General features: G+C 46.8%; 1 protein-coding gene across 2 annotated transcripts in view; it reads left to right on the forward strand.

Annotated features, from left to right (window-relative positions):
- Window positions 1-2,758: 2,758 nt before the first annotated feature.
- Window positions 2,759-15,386, forward strand: part of PRPF8 (pre-mRNA processing factor 8) — a 32,925-nt gene continuing 20,297 nt past the window's right edge. Inside the window, exons 1-24 of one of the 2 annotated variants that reach the window (XM_027625764.1) lie at window positions 2,759-2,842; window positions 3,029-3,139; window positions 3,798-3,966; window positions 4,943-5,107; window positions 5,228-5,446; window positions 5,561-5,773; window positions 5,900-6,025; window positions 6,108-6,213; window positions 7,325-7,515; window positions 7,643-7,762; window positions 7,854-8,043; window positions 8,178-8,297; window positions 8,408-8,542; window positions 9,187-9,316; window positions 9,702-9,898; window positions 10,027-10,233; window positions 10,360-10,523; window positions 10,674-10,800; window positions 10,921-11,113; window positions 11,415-11,602; window positions 11,761-11,999; window positions 12,221-12,367; window positions 12,563-12,773; window positions 12,980-13,096. In XM_027625764.1, the coding sequence (XP_027481565.1) occupies window positions 3,040-3,139; window positions 3,798-3,966; window positions 4,943-5,107; window positions 5,228-5,446; window positions 5,561-5,773; window positions 5,900-6,025; window positions 6,108-6,213; window positions 7,325-7,515; window positions 7,643-7,762; window positions 7,854-8,043; window positions 8,178-8,297; window positions 8,408-8,542; window positions 9,187-9,316; window positions 9,702-9,898; window positions 10,027-10,233; window positions 10,360-10,523; window positions 10,674-10,800; window positions 10,921-11,113; window positions 11,415-11,602; window positions 11,761-11,999; window positions 12,221-12,367; window positions 12,563-12,773; window positions 12,980-13,096 (3,774 nt within the window). In that variant the 5' untranslated portion in view covers window positions 2,759-2,842; window positions 3,029-3,039. The remainder of the gene's footprint in view (window positions 2,843-3,028; window positions 3,140-3,797; window positions 3,967-4,942; window positions 5,108-5,227; window positions 5,447-5,560; window positions 5,774-5,899; window positions 6,026-6,107; window positions 6,214-7,324; window positions 7,516-7,642; window positions 7,763-7,853; window positions 8,044-8,177; window positions 8,298-8,407; window positions 8,543-9,186; window positions 9,317-9,701; window positions 9,899-10,026; window positions 10,234-10,359; window positions 10,524-10,673; window positions 10,801-10,920; window positions 11,114-11,414; window positions 11,603-11,760; window positions 12,000-12,220; window positions 12,368-12,562; window positions 12,774-12,979; window positions 13,097-15,386) is intronic. The other variant, XM_027625765.1, reaches the window with a different exon arrangement.

Raw genomic sequence — 15,386 nt, forward strand, 5'->3', positions numbered from 1 at the left:
CATAGGTCTACATGTAAGAGCTAAAACTATAAAACTCTTAGAAGAAAACACAGAAGTACATCTTTGTAGGTTGGATTAGGCAATGGTTTCTAAGATTTGACACCAAAATCATAAGCAATAGAAGATTTGATAGGTTGAACTTATTTAAATTAAAACCTTTGATCTCCAAAGAACCCATCAAGAAAATGAAAAAATAACCCTAAGAATGAAAGAAAACTTTTGCATAGCAAATAAAGGACAGGGGACTTTTTTTTTTTAAGATTTTATTTATTTATTTGAGAGAGAGACGGAGAGAGCATGAGCAAGGAGGAGAGGGAGAAGCAGGCTCCCGCTGAGCGGGGGAGCCGACATGGGGCTCAATCCCAGGACCCTGGGATCATGACCAGAGTTGAAGGCAGACACTCAACCAACTGAGCCACCCAGGTGCCCCAAGGACAGGGGACTTGTATCTAGGATAAAGAACTTCCAGAATTCAATAATAAAAAGACAACACAATTGTAATATAGGCCAAGGATCTGAATAGACATTTCTCCAAAGATTTATATACATATATATGTATATGTATATATGCGTATGTGTGTGTACGTGTGAATATTTTGAGGACGAACCTCAAAAACATGCTAAGAAGCCAGTCACAAAAGATCACTGTTGTATGGTACTAAGTATAAGAAATGTCTAGAGCAGGCAAAACTATAGACTTGGAAAGTAGATGAGTGGTTGCCTAGGGCTGAGGAGTAGGAGGTCGGAGGGATTGGGCAGTGAGTGCTAATGGGTACAAGGTTTCTTTTTGGGATAATGAGAATGTTCTGGAACTAGATAGTAATGATAATTGCACAACTCTATAAATATGCTAAAAATCATTGGACTGTATACTTTAAACAGATGAATTTTATGGAATGCAAGTTATATCTCAATAATACTGTTTAGAAATAGTACAGGGGCACCTGGCTGGCTCCAGTCAGTGAAGAACACGACTCTTGATCTCGGGGTTGTGAGTTAGAGCCCCACGTTGAGTGTAGAGATTACTTAAAAATAAAATCTTAAAAAAAAAAAGAGGGGTGACTGGGTGGCTCAGTTGGTTAAGTGTCCTACTCTTGATCTCAGCTCAGGACTTGATCTTGGAAACAGAAAAAGAAATAGTACAGAGAGTTCCCATGTACCTTTCACCCACTTGGGAACTTCTTACATGACATAGCAGAAAAATCAAAACCAGAAATCGACATTAGTACTTTTAACAAAACCATAGACAATAGTAGGATATTACCAGGGTTTAGAACAATACCGGGCACACAAGTAAACCTTATACAGGTGGAAGGACTTCATGACAATGACAATGATGAATATAATAATAATGATGGTGGAATTTCTATTGTTGCCTGTCTGATTGGCTGTTTTCAGAGCTGCCATATTGGTTCCTCTTTCTAAACTCCAACTCTAGCAGTTTCTACCACTTGGGATTCCTTTTTCTTTCCTCTTTCTTTATTCCATCAAATCCTTCACACCCACCCATTTCCATCAAATCTTTACTAATGCTCCTCTTCCTTCTGTGACCTGTGTGAATCTCCGCACCAGCCAGCCCTTGCCTGAACTCTTCCTTGCATTTTTCTCTATTATTTCACCTCTGAGTCCTAAGTTCTTAGCCAGATTGAGAGGTTGTATCAGTTACAATTCCTCCACAGTAAACTGTGTGAGTTCAAACAAACTTACCTGTTGACTAAGTCAGATTTGAAGTTGTTAGGATATGGGCGCCTGGGTGGCTCAGCCGTTAAGCGTCTGACTTCGGCTCAGGTCATGATACCAGGGTCCTGGGATCGAGCCCCGCATCGAGCCCCGCATCGAGCCCCGCATCAGGCTCCCTGCTCGGTCAGGAGCCTGCTTCTCCCTCTCCTACTCCCCCCGCTTGTGTTCCCTATCTCGCTGTGTCTCTCTCTGTCAAATAAATGAAGAAAGCTTAAAATAAATAAATAAAGTTGTTAGGATAGAATGAGAGAGAAAGTGAAACAACGATGGCAGGAGATGGAGCACCATTCAGGCAGTAAGACAGGCAGAACCTGAGGGAAACAAGAAGCATTTATAAGGTGTCCACTGTATACTCCATAATGCAATCATTGCCAGAGAGAGAAGAAATGGAACAGAGGCGGAGTGGTAAAGACACCGAGCAAAGTTGTTCCCCAAGGCTTTTTTATTTTTCCAGGTTCATTGTCTAACTCTGACTTCACGGGCAGGGTTAAATGCCCTGCCCCCAACTCCCAACACATTGCATTGTAAGATCCTGGGTTGCTAGGCCTCCCCGTTCCCTATGAGCTCCATGAGCTTGGCTTTTTCTCCTGTTGCATTTCCAGCCTCTGAAACATACGGGGCACTCAGTAAATGAAGGCTTAATGAATGAATGTACGAACGAACAAAGGACTGATGGACTCGGAGCTAGCCGACCTCAAGTCTACACTTACGAAACTAGACACAGTGTAATGCGCAGATTTGAACAAATTTATTTTTCAAAAATAAGGTCTGTCGTAGTCTGATGGCCCCCAGTCGCGGACCGTAAGGCAAGGCCCATCTACTACAGGGCCCCAGGACAGCTGAAAAAGGTGGAGGCGGGGCTTGCGCCCACCGGACCCCACCCTCCTGCGTTTTAAGCTTTCCGCCTATGGACCCGCCCTCCCTGGCCCTATCTGCAAGTCTAATTGGTGAGCTCTCTAATCCGTTTGAGCATACGGGCGCCTATTGGATCAACTTCTGAACGAGAGTTGCGTACTTCCCGGCATTGGGAACGCGCGGCGGACGTAGGTTTGCCGCCATTGCTTTGCGAAGAAAGCGGCGCTCTGTGTGAGGGCTTGTGGGGGTGCGTTGCGGGCTTAAAGGGCTGGGCTGCGGGAGGCGTGATGGGGTCCAGCTGGATGACCGGAAGGTTGGGAGGGGCCGGGCTGGGCGAACTCAGCAAAACGGGACTGCAGGCCGGGGGTGTCGACGCCTTCCTGCTAGGCTCGGCCCTATTGCTCGTTAATTTTTTTCTTTCTCTGTCTCCCAGATTCTCCGGGAATGGCCGGAGTATTTCCTTATCGAGGGCCGGGTAACCCGGTGCCCGGCCCTCTAGCCCCATTGCCAGATTACATGTCGGAGGAGAAGCTGCAAGAGAAAGGTGAAGAACGCGTGCGGGAGCGGTGCCTGCGGGCCCGCAGGCTTAGGGCGGGTGTGCGCGTGCGCGTAGCGGGTTTGACTCCTTTCCCTGTTTTGGCAAGCGTCAGAGCATTAGGTGTCAACTCACTTACAGTCCCATTTATTTTTTCATCTAATTAAGTGTTTAAAGGTGTCTGTTGGGGCCCCTGGGTGGATCAGTCGGTTAAGCGTCTGCCTTCGCCTCAGGTCCTGGGATCGAGCCCCGATTGGGCTCCCTGCTCGGCCTGCTTCTTCCTCTCCCTCTGCCTGCCGCTCCCCCTGCTTGTGCTCTCTGTCTCTGTCAAAAAAATAAAATCTTAAAAAAAAATAAGATGTCTGTTATTTGCAGGCGCTGATCCAAGCCATGGGGACACAATAAGCAATGAAAAAAACCCTGCCCTGACAGGGGTTAAGTTGTAGGGAGGGAGGTAGACAATAAAAAAACTTAAGAATCTGTAACAAAAGTGTTGGACAGTCACAAATGTGATAAAGGAAAGAGTAAAGCAGAGTGAGATAAGAGAGTGCTCCTGCTGTGTGCCCACCCCTAACTCATACATCCTGACCCGGGCTTACCCTGGGTCAGGAGGTGGGGATGATTAGGCTAAGGGTATGCAGTTGTTTAAACTGAGGTGTCTTTGTAGCCCGAAAATGGCAGCAATTACAGGCCAAACGCTATGCGGAAAAGCGGAAGTTTGGATTTGTGGATGCTCAGAAGGAAGACATGCCCCCAGAACATGTTAGAAAGATCATTCGAGACCATGGAGACATGACCAACAGGAAGTTTCGCCATGACAAAAGGGTCTACTTGGGGTAAGGCACCTCTTGGAATTATATCATTTGGAGTTTGGCCCCTTTTGCGTCTCCCTGTCCTGGATAGCTGCTCTATCATTTTGGGACAGGAATCCTCTATGACAGCCCCTGTTGGTGGTTAGAAGAGAAAAGAAAAACCTAGGATTCTGTGATAATTTTCAGATCTTCCTTTACTCTCTTGATTGCCCTAATTTTTTTTCTTGACCTGGCACTAATTTATTGAAGCTGTGATAAGATGTCCCTATCTTTAAATGGGTTGAAACCCATAACAGGACACTATGTTCTTGTTGCCTGTAACTCCTCAGTGAGCAGAATTCTGAGGTTCAGGATAGTTAACTCCTACGGCCTCTATACTCTTGTTTTTCTGTGGCCCCAAGCTGAGTGAAGACAGGTGTGAGTGCCTTAGCAAATCTCTTCTCCATTTGGATGCAGAAATGTTAGCCACTTAATAAATTGGTCTAAGATAAGCTATTTAAAAAAAAATAGCCGTAGATGTTTTGTTTATAAAAAAATGTTTTATGAGAACTGTGCTAGGTGCTAGGGATATAGCAATGAATAGAAAATAATGGCCTTTCTGGATCTTATGGTCTAGTGGCATGACAGACATGAGAAAAATGGTTATGATGAAATATGAGTATTATTTTTTACGGGAGGGTACAGAGAGTATAGAATGTGTAGTAGTCCAAAAGCTGTTTTTAGAGGGACGGCTGTTGATATAGAGGGACAGAAACCCAATATTGTGGGACTGTGAAGTATAAGGGGAAGAGTGGCACAATTGGAGAGTGAGGGTGGGGGGAGACTTGGGGGGATGGACAGTGTTCCTGGTCAAGGAGGGCCTGTGTGCTAAGTTTGAGAGTTTAGACTGTAAGGCAGGCTTTTCTGTGGAATGCGGTACTGTGATACCATGCAGCTTCTCTGCATGGCACAGGTAGCAGAACACCTTGTCATTTATAATTCTCTCTCCCTAATGTTGCAGTGCCCTCAAGTACATGCCCCATGCAGTCCTCAAACTCCTGGAGAACATGCCTATGCCTTGGGAGCAGATTCGGGACGTGCCTGTGCTGTACCACATCACTGGAGCCATTTCTTTTGTCAATGAGATTCCCTGGGTCATTGAACCTGTCTACATCTCCCAGTGGGGGTGAGAAAGGCTGGAATATAGTTGTTGTTGGTGGTGGTGCAGGTGGTGGTGGTGGTGGTGGTGGTGGTGGTGGTTGGGGGCAGTGGGTGGAAACCATAGTGTGACATTGCTGACTTTTAGGTCAATGTGGATTATGATGCGTCGAGAAAAAAGAGACCGGAGGCATTTCAAAAGGATGCGTTTCCCCCCTTTTGATGATGAGGAGCCACCTTTGGACTATGCTGACAACATCCTAGATGTTGAACCACTGGAGGCCATTCAGCTAGAGCTGGACCCTGAGGAGGATGCCCCTGTGTTGGACTGGTTCTATGACCACCAGCCATTGAGGGACAGCCGGAAGTGAGTGATGATGGTTGGAGTTACTGCTCCTGTGAGAGTTTTGGAAATCCAGAAGGAATCCTGGGTGAGCAATGGCTTGGCTAGGTATGACATAGGACTGTCTTTTTTTCCTAGGTATGTGAATGGCTCCACTTACCAGCGCTGGCAATTCACACTGCCCATGATGTCCACCCTCTACCGCCTGGCCAATCAGCTCCTGACAGACTTGGTAGATGACAACTACTTCTATCTGTTTGATCTAAAGGCCTTCTTTACCTCCAAGGCACTCAATATGGCCATTCCTGGAGGCCCCAAATTTGAACCTCTTGTTCGAGACATCAATCTCCAGTAAGTTGGAGATATTAGGGATTATAGGCACCTTGGGTTGAATAAAATCTAATCTTGATCCTTGAGATCCTGTTGTAGTTTCCAAACTCCCCAACTAGTCTGCTCATCTTTTATTTTGTACCCTAGGGATGAAGACTGGAATGAATTCAATGATATTAACAAGATCATCATCCGGCAGCCTATCCGCACTGAATACAAGATTGCTTTTCCTTATCTGTACAACAATCTTCCACACCATGTCCACCTGACCTGGTGAGAGCTACAGCAAAGATGGGGGAAAAGAGAGGGTTGGGCCAAGGCGGGAGAACCTGAGCTTACTCTTCTTTCATTTTAGGTACCACACTCCTAATGTTGTGTTCATCAAAACTGAGGATCCCGATCTCCCAGCTTTCTACTTTGATCCTTTGATCAACCCAATTTCTCACAGGCACTCCGTCAAGGTGAGAAGGAACATTTGACCTTAGTTTTTTTTGTTTTTTTTTTTGAAGTTTTTATTTATTTATTTGTCAGAGAGTGAGAGAGAGCACAAGCAGGGGGAGTAGGCAGAGGGAGAAGCAGGTCCCTGCTGAGCAGGGAGCCCGATGTGGGGCTCGATCCCAGGACCCTGGGATCACGACCAGAGCCAAAGGCAGACGCTTAACGACTGAGCCGCCCAGGTGCCCCTGACCTTAGCTCTTTGAAGAGAAATTTCCTGACCGTGGCTGAAGTGTTACTAGGTAAAGAAAAAAGTGTTACTAGGTCAAAATTCAGCTACGGGAGACATGTTTGTCATTCTGTTTAGTGTTCCGCTTGAGCTTTAAGCTAATTTGACCGTTCAGCGCTTGGCTCAAACTAACTTATTGGTATAATCTGGGTTTCTGTGATTGGCACTTTGTATATAGTATATTATGGTCTGTGTGCATTACGGCTTTTTTTACAATCCTTTTATTGAGATACAGTTCACATACACCTGCAACTCACTCATTTAAATTGTACAATTCAGTGGCTTTTAGTTTATTCACAGAGTAGTTCATCCATTCCCATAGGCAATTTTTGAACCTTTTCATCATCTCAGAAATCCCCATACCATTAGCAGTCACTCTGTTTCCCTCAAACCTCCCTTGCCTAGGCATCTCCTAGTTTTTCTGTAGATTTGCCTGTTTTGGAGATTTTATATAAATAGGATCTTAACAGTATGTAGTCTTTTGTGATTGGCCTTTTACACTTGGAATAATGTTTTTGATGTTTACCCATGTTCCACAGTGTTCTTTACAGACCTTCTTAACCTAGCATAGTTTTTGTGTTTACTTAAGGTATTGAGGCTCCTTTGGGAGGCCTTTGGTGGTGAGCCCGTTGGGGTGTGAGGAGTGATGCTTGCTTTCCTGGTTGGTCCTGGCTTGTTCTTTGCTCCCTTGGCCCCTTTTGCCCTGGCCCTTTAGGGCTTCTCTTGTCTGGCAGTCCAGTTTCCATGGTAGATGGAGCCACTGTGCTCGGCCCCAGAGAGTTTCCCTCTCATCCCAATTCTCTTCCCAGTTCACTGGGAGCTGAACCTTTGGGGCATTCTTCTTTCAGAGCCAGGAACCCTTGCCTGATGATGATGAGGAGTTTGAGCTCCCAGAGTTTGTGGAGCCCTTCCTGAAAGACACACCCCTCTACACAGACAATACAGCCAATGGTATTGCCCTGCTCTGGGCCCCACGGCCCTTCAACCTACGCTCTGGTCGCACCCGCCGGGCCCTGGACATCCCCCTTGTCAAGAACTGGTAAGACTACCTTAGGGGTTGGTAGTGGGTGTATAGAAGAAAAGACTCCCAACTGGGTGGGCATGCAGCCTTTCCCAGAGTGATTAGAGGGAGCGATGGGCTAGCTCTAGTTGTCTTGTTTTCCCAGGTATCGGGAGCATTGTCCTGCTGGGCAGCCTGTGAAAGTGAGGGTCTCATACCAGAAACTGCTGAAGTACTATGTGCTGAATGCCCTGAAGCACCGGCCCCCTAAAGCCCAAAAGAAGAGGTGAGGTGCCTGAGGGTCATTGCTCAGACTTCTTTTGTTCCAGAGCTAACCAGGAAGCTAACTCTCCCTTTCCCTCTTATTCCCACCCCAGGTACCTGTTTCGCTCCTTCAAAGCCACCAAATTCTTTCAGTCCACGAAGCTGGACTGGGTGGAGGTGGGGCTGCAGGTTTGCCGCCAGGGCTACAACATGCTCAACCTTCTCATTCACCGTAAAAACCTCAACTATCTGCACCTGGATTACAACTTCAATCTTAAACCTGTCAAGACCCTCACCACCAAGGTGTGTGCATTGTACCTTAACAGTCTTCTGGGCTTGAGGGATGGACTGGTTTTGCTCTGTCCTCTGAGGAAGGCATCGATCCAGTCGGGACCATTGCTGGTTAATGTTTTTTCTATTCTTGGCACCTTCTCCAGGAAAGAAAGAAATCTCGTTTCGGGAATGCTTTTCATTTGTGTCGAGAAGTTCTGCGTTTAACTAAGCTGGTGGTGGACAGTCACGTGCAGTATCGATTGGGCAATGTGGATGCCTTCCAGGTGAGGCCAGGTATCCCTGATGCCCGCCCCAAGTAGGGAAGCTGAATGAAGCCTGCGCTGATCGTGGAGCTGGCTCTAGCTTAAAGCCCGATGGGGTCATTGTGTTGCAGCTGGCAGATGGGTTGCAGTATATCTTTGCTCACGTGGGGCAGCTGACGGGCATGTACCGGTACAAATACAAGCTGATGCGGCAGATTCGCATGTGCAAGGACCTGAAGCATCTCATCTATTACCGCTTCAACACGGTGGGACCCCGCCCTCGTACTCTCACTTTCTCCATCCAGTTCATTCATTCATTCCTTCGTTCATTGGGGGAGGGAGAGAATCTTAAGCAGAATCTCCACGCTGAGCGTGAAGCCTGATGCCAATCTCCATCTCCGGACCCTGAGTTTCAGATCCATTTTAATTTTCAGGTCTAGTCAGGGCTCTTTTCCTGGACCGAGTTAGAGAGAGGCTCTACAAGTATCATTGCTTGCCCTCACTTTGTGAATTGTAATACTTCCCCCCAAAGTTGCCTTTTTTTTTTTTAAGATTGTATTTATTTATTTTCTAGAGAGAGCACAAGCAGGGGGAATGGCAGGCAGAGGGAGAAGCAGACTCCCTGTGAGCAGGGAGCCCGATGCGGGACTCCTACGATCGTGACCTGAGCCGAAGGCAGACACTTAACCGACTGAGCCACCCAGGCGTCCTGAAAGCTGCTTTTAAATAGGGAATCTCAGTTACTGGTTTCTGCCTTAGAATTTTCTCATTTACTCCATTTTAGATGTTGAGGTCCCAGAGTTTTGCCTCTTTTCCCCTCTGTTGTCTAAGATGTGTTCTGTGTGCAGTTTTCTATTGCTCTCTAAATGAATTGCTAACTTATCTTCTTGATTTCTGCTTGGGACCATAGGGTCCTGTAGGGAAGGGCCCTGGCTGTGGCTTCTGGGCTGCTGGCTGGCGGGTCTGGCTGTTTTTTATGCGTGGCATCACCCCTTTGCTGGAGCGGTGGCTGGGCAACCTCCTTGCCCGACAGTTTGAAGGTGAGTGGTTTTCTGTGTCCGGCTTGTGTTTTATTATCGCTTCACGGGTAGATCATATGTTCCCATTCTATCCCCTGCTCTTGTTTGAGACTGAGAATCCCTTCCTGCTGGATTGCCTCTTAAGAGGTCCCATTCTCTAGTGAATCTGACCTACTATTCTGTTTTTTGGGCTCCTCTCTGGGGCCTTGAGGCTATCTTGCATTTGCAGAATGGAAATTTCTCAGAGGCATAGTTGTGAATGTCTTGAGATAGCTTGTCTTTTTTGCATATGCTGGGCATATGGACACTTTGTTTATACTTTTTGATTTCAGTGTAACTGTGGTTAATGAGGGGGCATGATGGTAGAGACTCATTGAATTGTGCTTTTAATCAATTTCACTCCTAGGCCGACACTCTAAGGGGGTGGCAAAGACTGTTACAAAGCAGCGAGTGGAGTCGCATTTTGACCTTGAGCTTCGGGCAGCCGTGATGCATGATATTCTGGACATGATGCCTGAGGGAATCAAACAGAACAAGGCCCGGACAATCCTGCAGCACCTCAGTGAAGCCTGGCGCTGCTGGAAGGCCAACATTCCCTGGAAGGTGGGTGTCGCCCCAACTCCGAGAAGACATGGACATCATCTTTCTGGGGGTAGGATTATCACTCCTGGGCTCCATTTCGGAGCTGTGTGGTTGCTATCCCTTTCTCATTGTGCCTTTTGTACTTTCAGGTACCTGGGCTGCCAACACCTATCGAGAATATGATCCTTCGATATGTGAAGGCCAAGGCTGATTGGTGGACCAACACTGCCCACTACAACCGAGAACGGATCCGCCGTGGAGCCACAGTGGATAAGACTGTTTGCAAAAAGAACCTGGGCCGCCTCACTCGGCTGTATCTGAAGGCAGAACAGGAGCGACAGCACAACTACCTGAAGGTTAGGCAGCTGAGGCTAGGCTGGACGTGGGGAGTGGGCAGAGGGATACACTGCAGAGTTGGGACCATGCCTTATCTGTAGGGATTAGGCTACAGTGGGAGGCTGATTATCATGTCTGTTTTGCAGGATGGGCCATACATCACAGCGGAGGAAGCGGTGGCCGTGTATACCACCACTGTGCATTGGTTGGAGAGCCGGAGGTTCTCACCCATCCCATTCCCCCCACTCTCCTACAAGCATGACACCAAGTTGCTCATCTTGGCCTTGGAGCGGCTTAAGGAAGCTTACAGGTGAGTAGAATAGGTGGATTCCTTTGGAAAGATGAGAGCGGGAAGAACAGCATCCTTGTCAGAGTCCAAAGGAAGGCGGTTTAGCCTCAGTCCTTTCTGGGTTTGGCTTCCTATTGGTTTTCCCATTCATCTTTCCCGTTTCCTTGTCAGTGTGAAGTCTCGGTTAAACCAGTCTCAGAGGGAGGAGCTAGGTCTGATCGAGCAAGCCTATGACAACCCCCATGAGGCATTGTCCCGCATCAAGCGTCACCTCCTCACACAGAGAGCCTTTAAAGAAGTGAGTAAGCTGCCCCCCACGTTTTCTATTGGCTATGCTATTCTTTCAAGGCCCCCAGGGTGTAGTGGGTTGCCTCAGGCGATTGGTGGATCCAAGTAAGCCAGCTTCCTTGTCCCACAGGTGGGCATTGAGTTCATGGATCTCTATAGCCACCTGGTGCCAGTATATGATGTGGAACCACTGGAGAAAATCACTGATGCCTACCTGGACCAGTACCTGTGGTATGAAGCTGACAAGCGCCGCCTTTTCCCACCTTGGATCAAGCCTGCTGACACAGAACCACCTCCTCTGCTTGTTTACAAGTGGTGCCAAGGTAAAGTTTTTCTGGCTTTGCCCTTGGCGAATGAGGTGAATTGGGTTGATTTGAGGTGAACTGAGTTCTACATCAAAATTCTCATCCAGGCAGTAGAATTAGTTTATTCTCTTGCTGCATAGTGCCAAGGTCGTAGTGTTGATGTTAAACCAAGCAAAGCCGACACTCTTACAAGTGAGTCTTGTCTCACTCCACTCTTAGAATGAGTGGAGTGAGACAAGGTTATGGGTTGTGATGGGTACTGCAGGCACTAGCCTTGGAATTTCTAACCTGCTGGAGACCTGTTTTGCCTACTCCTCAGGCATCAATAATCTGCAGGATGTGTGGGAGACAAGTGAGGGTGAGTGCAATGTCATGCTGGAATCGCGCTTTGAGAAGATGTATGAAAAGATCGACTTGACCCTGCTTAATAGGCTGCTGCGACTCATTGTAGACCACAACATAGCTGACTACATGACAGCCAAGAACAATGTCGTCATAAACTATAAGGTGTGTCTTGGGGGGAGGGTATCAAGGAATCGGGGAGTGTGTCTGGCTCCCTGAGGTAGGATTTGCTGAGGGGAGGACCAAAGAGGATAGGCCCTAGAGAGACCTGGGACATGGCCATGAGTTAAGAATTGTTCAGAGTTGTAAATCTTTCTTTCTAGGACATGAACCATACAAATTCCTATGGGATCATTAGAGGCCTGCAGTTTGCCTCATTCATCGTGCAGTACTATGGTTTGGTGATGGATCTGCTGGTATTGGGACTGCACCGGGCCAGTGAGATGGCTGGGCCCCCTCAGATGCCAAATGACTTTCTCAGTTTCCAGGACATAGCCACTGAGGCTGCCCACCCCATCCGTCTCTTCTGCAGATACATTGATCGTATCCACATTTTCTTCAGGTAATGGCTTGCCGGGATTCTTATTCTTGCATTGAGGCATATGCCCAGCCTCTGGACGAAGCTCTTGTACCTTAGTTGACTTGTTGCAGGGTTGGGGCTCTAAAACAGAATGAAGTCCTATGAGTAGGGTGGGGGTTGGAGGTGGGCTTTATCTGCAGAGCTATAGGTCTTATGAGGTCCCAGGTTATTTCAGTCTCAGCAATGCATCTTGCCTGGTATAGGTTCACAGCAGATGAGGCTCGGGACCTGATCCAGCGTTACCTGACAGAGCATCCTGACCCCAACAATGAAAATATCGTTGGCTATAATAATAAGAAGTGCTGGCCCCGAGATGCCCGCATGCGCCTCATGAAGCATGATGTCAACTTGTGAGTCTAAATTGGGACTGCAGGAGCTGGAAAGACATTAGCCTGAGGGACTCAGAGAACAGTTAGAGGGAATTTATGAGGTTGTGTCCTGGGCTGGAGGAGTGTACTGTCCTAGAATACTGCGAGTCTGGCCTTCTGAGGGAAGTTCCTTCAAGTTCTAGGAGACTGATGTGACTATATGTTCTCTGTGAGCAGGGGTCGGGCAGTGTTCTGGGACATCAAGAACCGTCTGCCACGGTCAGTGACTACAGTTCAGTGGGAGAACAGCTTCGTGTCTGTGTACAGTAAGGACAACCCCAACCTGCTGTTCAACATGTGTGGCTTTGAGTGCCGCATCCTACCTAAATGCCGTACCAGCTATGAGGAGTTCACCCACAAGGATGGGGTCTGGAACCTACAGAATGAGGTACAGTCTGGAAAGGGGGCTTGGATTAGCATTACCACCCCTGTACCTCTGGGGTACGCAGGGGTGCGGAACACCATCACACCTTTTCATTATTGGTCGATTGAGCCTTGTTGGGTGGGTAGGGGTTAGTGGGGGGTGGGGGTCAGAGTTGGTCCTTGCTTCTGCGGCAGTATCAGAGACAAATTAATCTTGACCTTATGATTTAGGTTACTAAGGAGCGGACAGCTCAGTGTTTCCTGCGTGTGGATGATGAGTCAATGCAGCGCTTCCACAACCGTGTGCGTCAGATTCTGATGGCCTCTGGCTCTACCACCTTCACCAAGGTATATAAGGCAGTCAACCCTAGCTTGCCTCATGTCCTCTGTCCATCTCCCATCCCTTTTAACTCTTCCCCTCGTTGGCTCTTGTTTCTTCCCAGCTTTTCTCAGTGTACTAGTTTCCACGCTTTATGGTATAGCAGCTTAGAGTGTCAAATCAACTCAGGTACTTTCTGAGAATACCTTGTAGGGAATGTGCAGCCTAGTTCTGCATAGTTGTGATGACTCTAAATTAAGGTAAGAACAGAAGTTGGATTCTTTAATTTGAATAAAATTTTCATTTTTGGGGGCGCCTGGGTGGCTCAGATGGTTAAGCATCTGCCTTCGGCTCAGGTCATGATCCCAGAGTCCTGGGATCGAGTCCCACATCGGGCTCCCTGCTCCTTGGGAGCCTGCTTCTCCCTCTGCCTCTCTTTCTTTCTCTCTGTCTCTCATGAATAAATAAATAAAATCTTTAAAAAAAAATTTTTTTTTCATTTTTTGTATCTTACCAGGGGCTTTATTATTTATTCATATAGTTGCTCTTTTAACCAACAATAATGTATGTTAAAAAGCAAGTATAACTAGCTATCTCAGTGTTTATTTTCCCTTTCAGTTGCTTCCAAAGGCCCAGCTGCCTTCAGCTGGAATTGAGAAAGAATAATCTGGGGATTTGTTAGCTCTGTATACTTAAGTTTCCGTAAGGTTTAAAAAGCCACCCTGCTCTTCCTGCTGTCTTTCCATGCTGCCGTAATGGTGCACATAACGTCTTGGCTGACGCTCTGAAGAGCATCAGTAATGCCAAAAAGAGAGGGAAATGCCAGGTTCTTTTTAGGCTGTCCTCCAAACAATGCTTTTGTTAAGGATACATTTTCTTAGTTGTTTAAGTAATCTCTACACCTAATTTGGGGCTCAAACTCCTGACCTCAAGATCAAGAGTTGTATGCTCTTCCAACTGAGTCATACAGGCGCCCATTATCTTAGTCTTTCTTACTTAAAATATCTCATGTTTTTTGGGGGGTGTAGTACAAGAGAAAAGTTTTTCTTTTTAGGTTGGTTTATTCCCTCCAGGGGCCAAATAATAATTATATAACTCATTCAGTCTATTGGTATTTGTTGATAACTACTGTGTTCAAGGCTCTGCACACACTACACGTAAGATAGAGTCTCTGCTCTTGTTGAGCTGGCCTACCTAGTTGGAGAGACAGATCCATGGACAAGAGAACTGCTAACAGGTTGTAGTGTTTGTAGAGCTGTGGTATTATTTGGGAATTTGTGAGAAGACTCAAGTTAATGACTCTAGCCCAGTCTGGGGGAGGGAGAGGAAAGACTTCCTGGAAGAAGTAACGTGATGAGGCAGGTGGGGGAGGGTATTCCTTCAGCCTTATGTCTGGAGAGGTAACTAGCATGATATGTGTGGGGCTATACAAGGTTCAGGTTTATTGATAGAGTATGGTTGTGGAGTTGGGACTGTTAAGAAATAGGGGCTGGATAGATAAGCAAGAGCCAGATGCTGGAGGGTATTGCATGTCTTGTTAAGAATCCTGTGAGGGTCTTAGGTGTAGAAATGACCTTTCCAGATTTCTGTGTTAGGTGATTCACTCTTGTAGCTGTGGGGGGGATGGGTTTAGAGGAATGGGGTGGGAGATCAGGTTTGGGGACTTCTGAATTCCTGATGACAGTAATGAGAGCAGTGAGGAGACGGGAGCAGATTTGATAAGTAGTTAGCAGGGAAAGTCAGCAGAGCCTTATTTTGGTGGGATGCCAGAGGGAAAGGGAAATAACAGTTTTTGGCATGGCTGACTAAGTAGATACTGGCACTACCAACTGGAAGAGTACAGGAAGAAGAGCAGGTTTAGGAGGGAAGATAAATGGATTTAGTTTAGGATGTAACAAGTTTGAGGTTTCTGAGAACATCCAGCTGGAGGTGTTTGGCAGGCATCTATTTCTTCCATTCCAAGATAAGTATATATGTACGTGTGTGTGTTTCCCCCCTTAGTGATGCCTCTTAAATTGATGGTCTCTTAGATTTGCTGAAAAATTCTTTGAGCTTTAAGTTTTTGAGGGAGAAATGAGGTGAGAAGGAGCAGTGAGGGGTAATTTCGAGGCACCTATAGGATGTCCAAATGAGATATTTTACAGTCTGATGCTTGAAGAAGATATCTGGGTGGAAGATGTAGATTTAGGAATCTGTCAGCATGAAGGTGGTGGTTTAAAGCTCAAGAGTGAGCAAGATTGTCCAGGTCAAGCGTAAGGAAAGAAAAGAGCAGAGGGATGAATTTGGAACCATAGGAAACACTGTTAGCAGCAGCGTGGC

This window comes from Zalophus californianus, chromosome 16, assembly GCF_009762305.2.
Source record: "Zalophus californianus isolate mZalCal1 chromosome 16, mZalCal1.pri.v2, whole genome shotgun sequence".
In the NCBI taxonomy this organism is placed as follows: Eukaryota; Metazoa; Chordata; class Mammalia; order Carnivora; family Otariidae; genus Zalophus; species Zalophus californianus.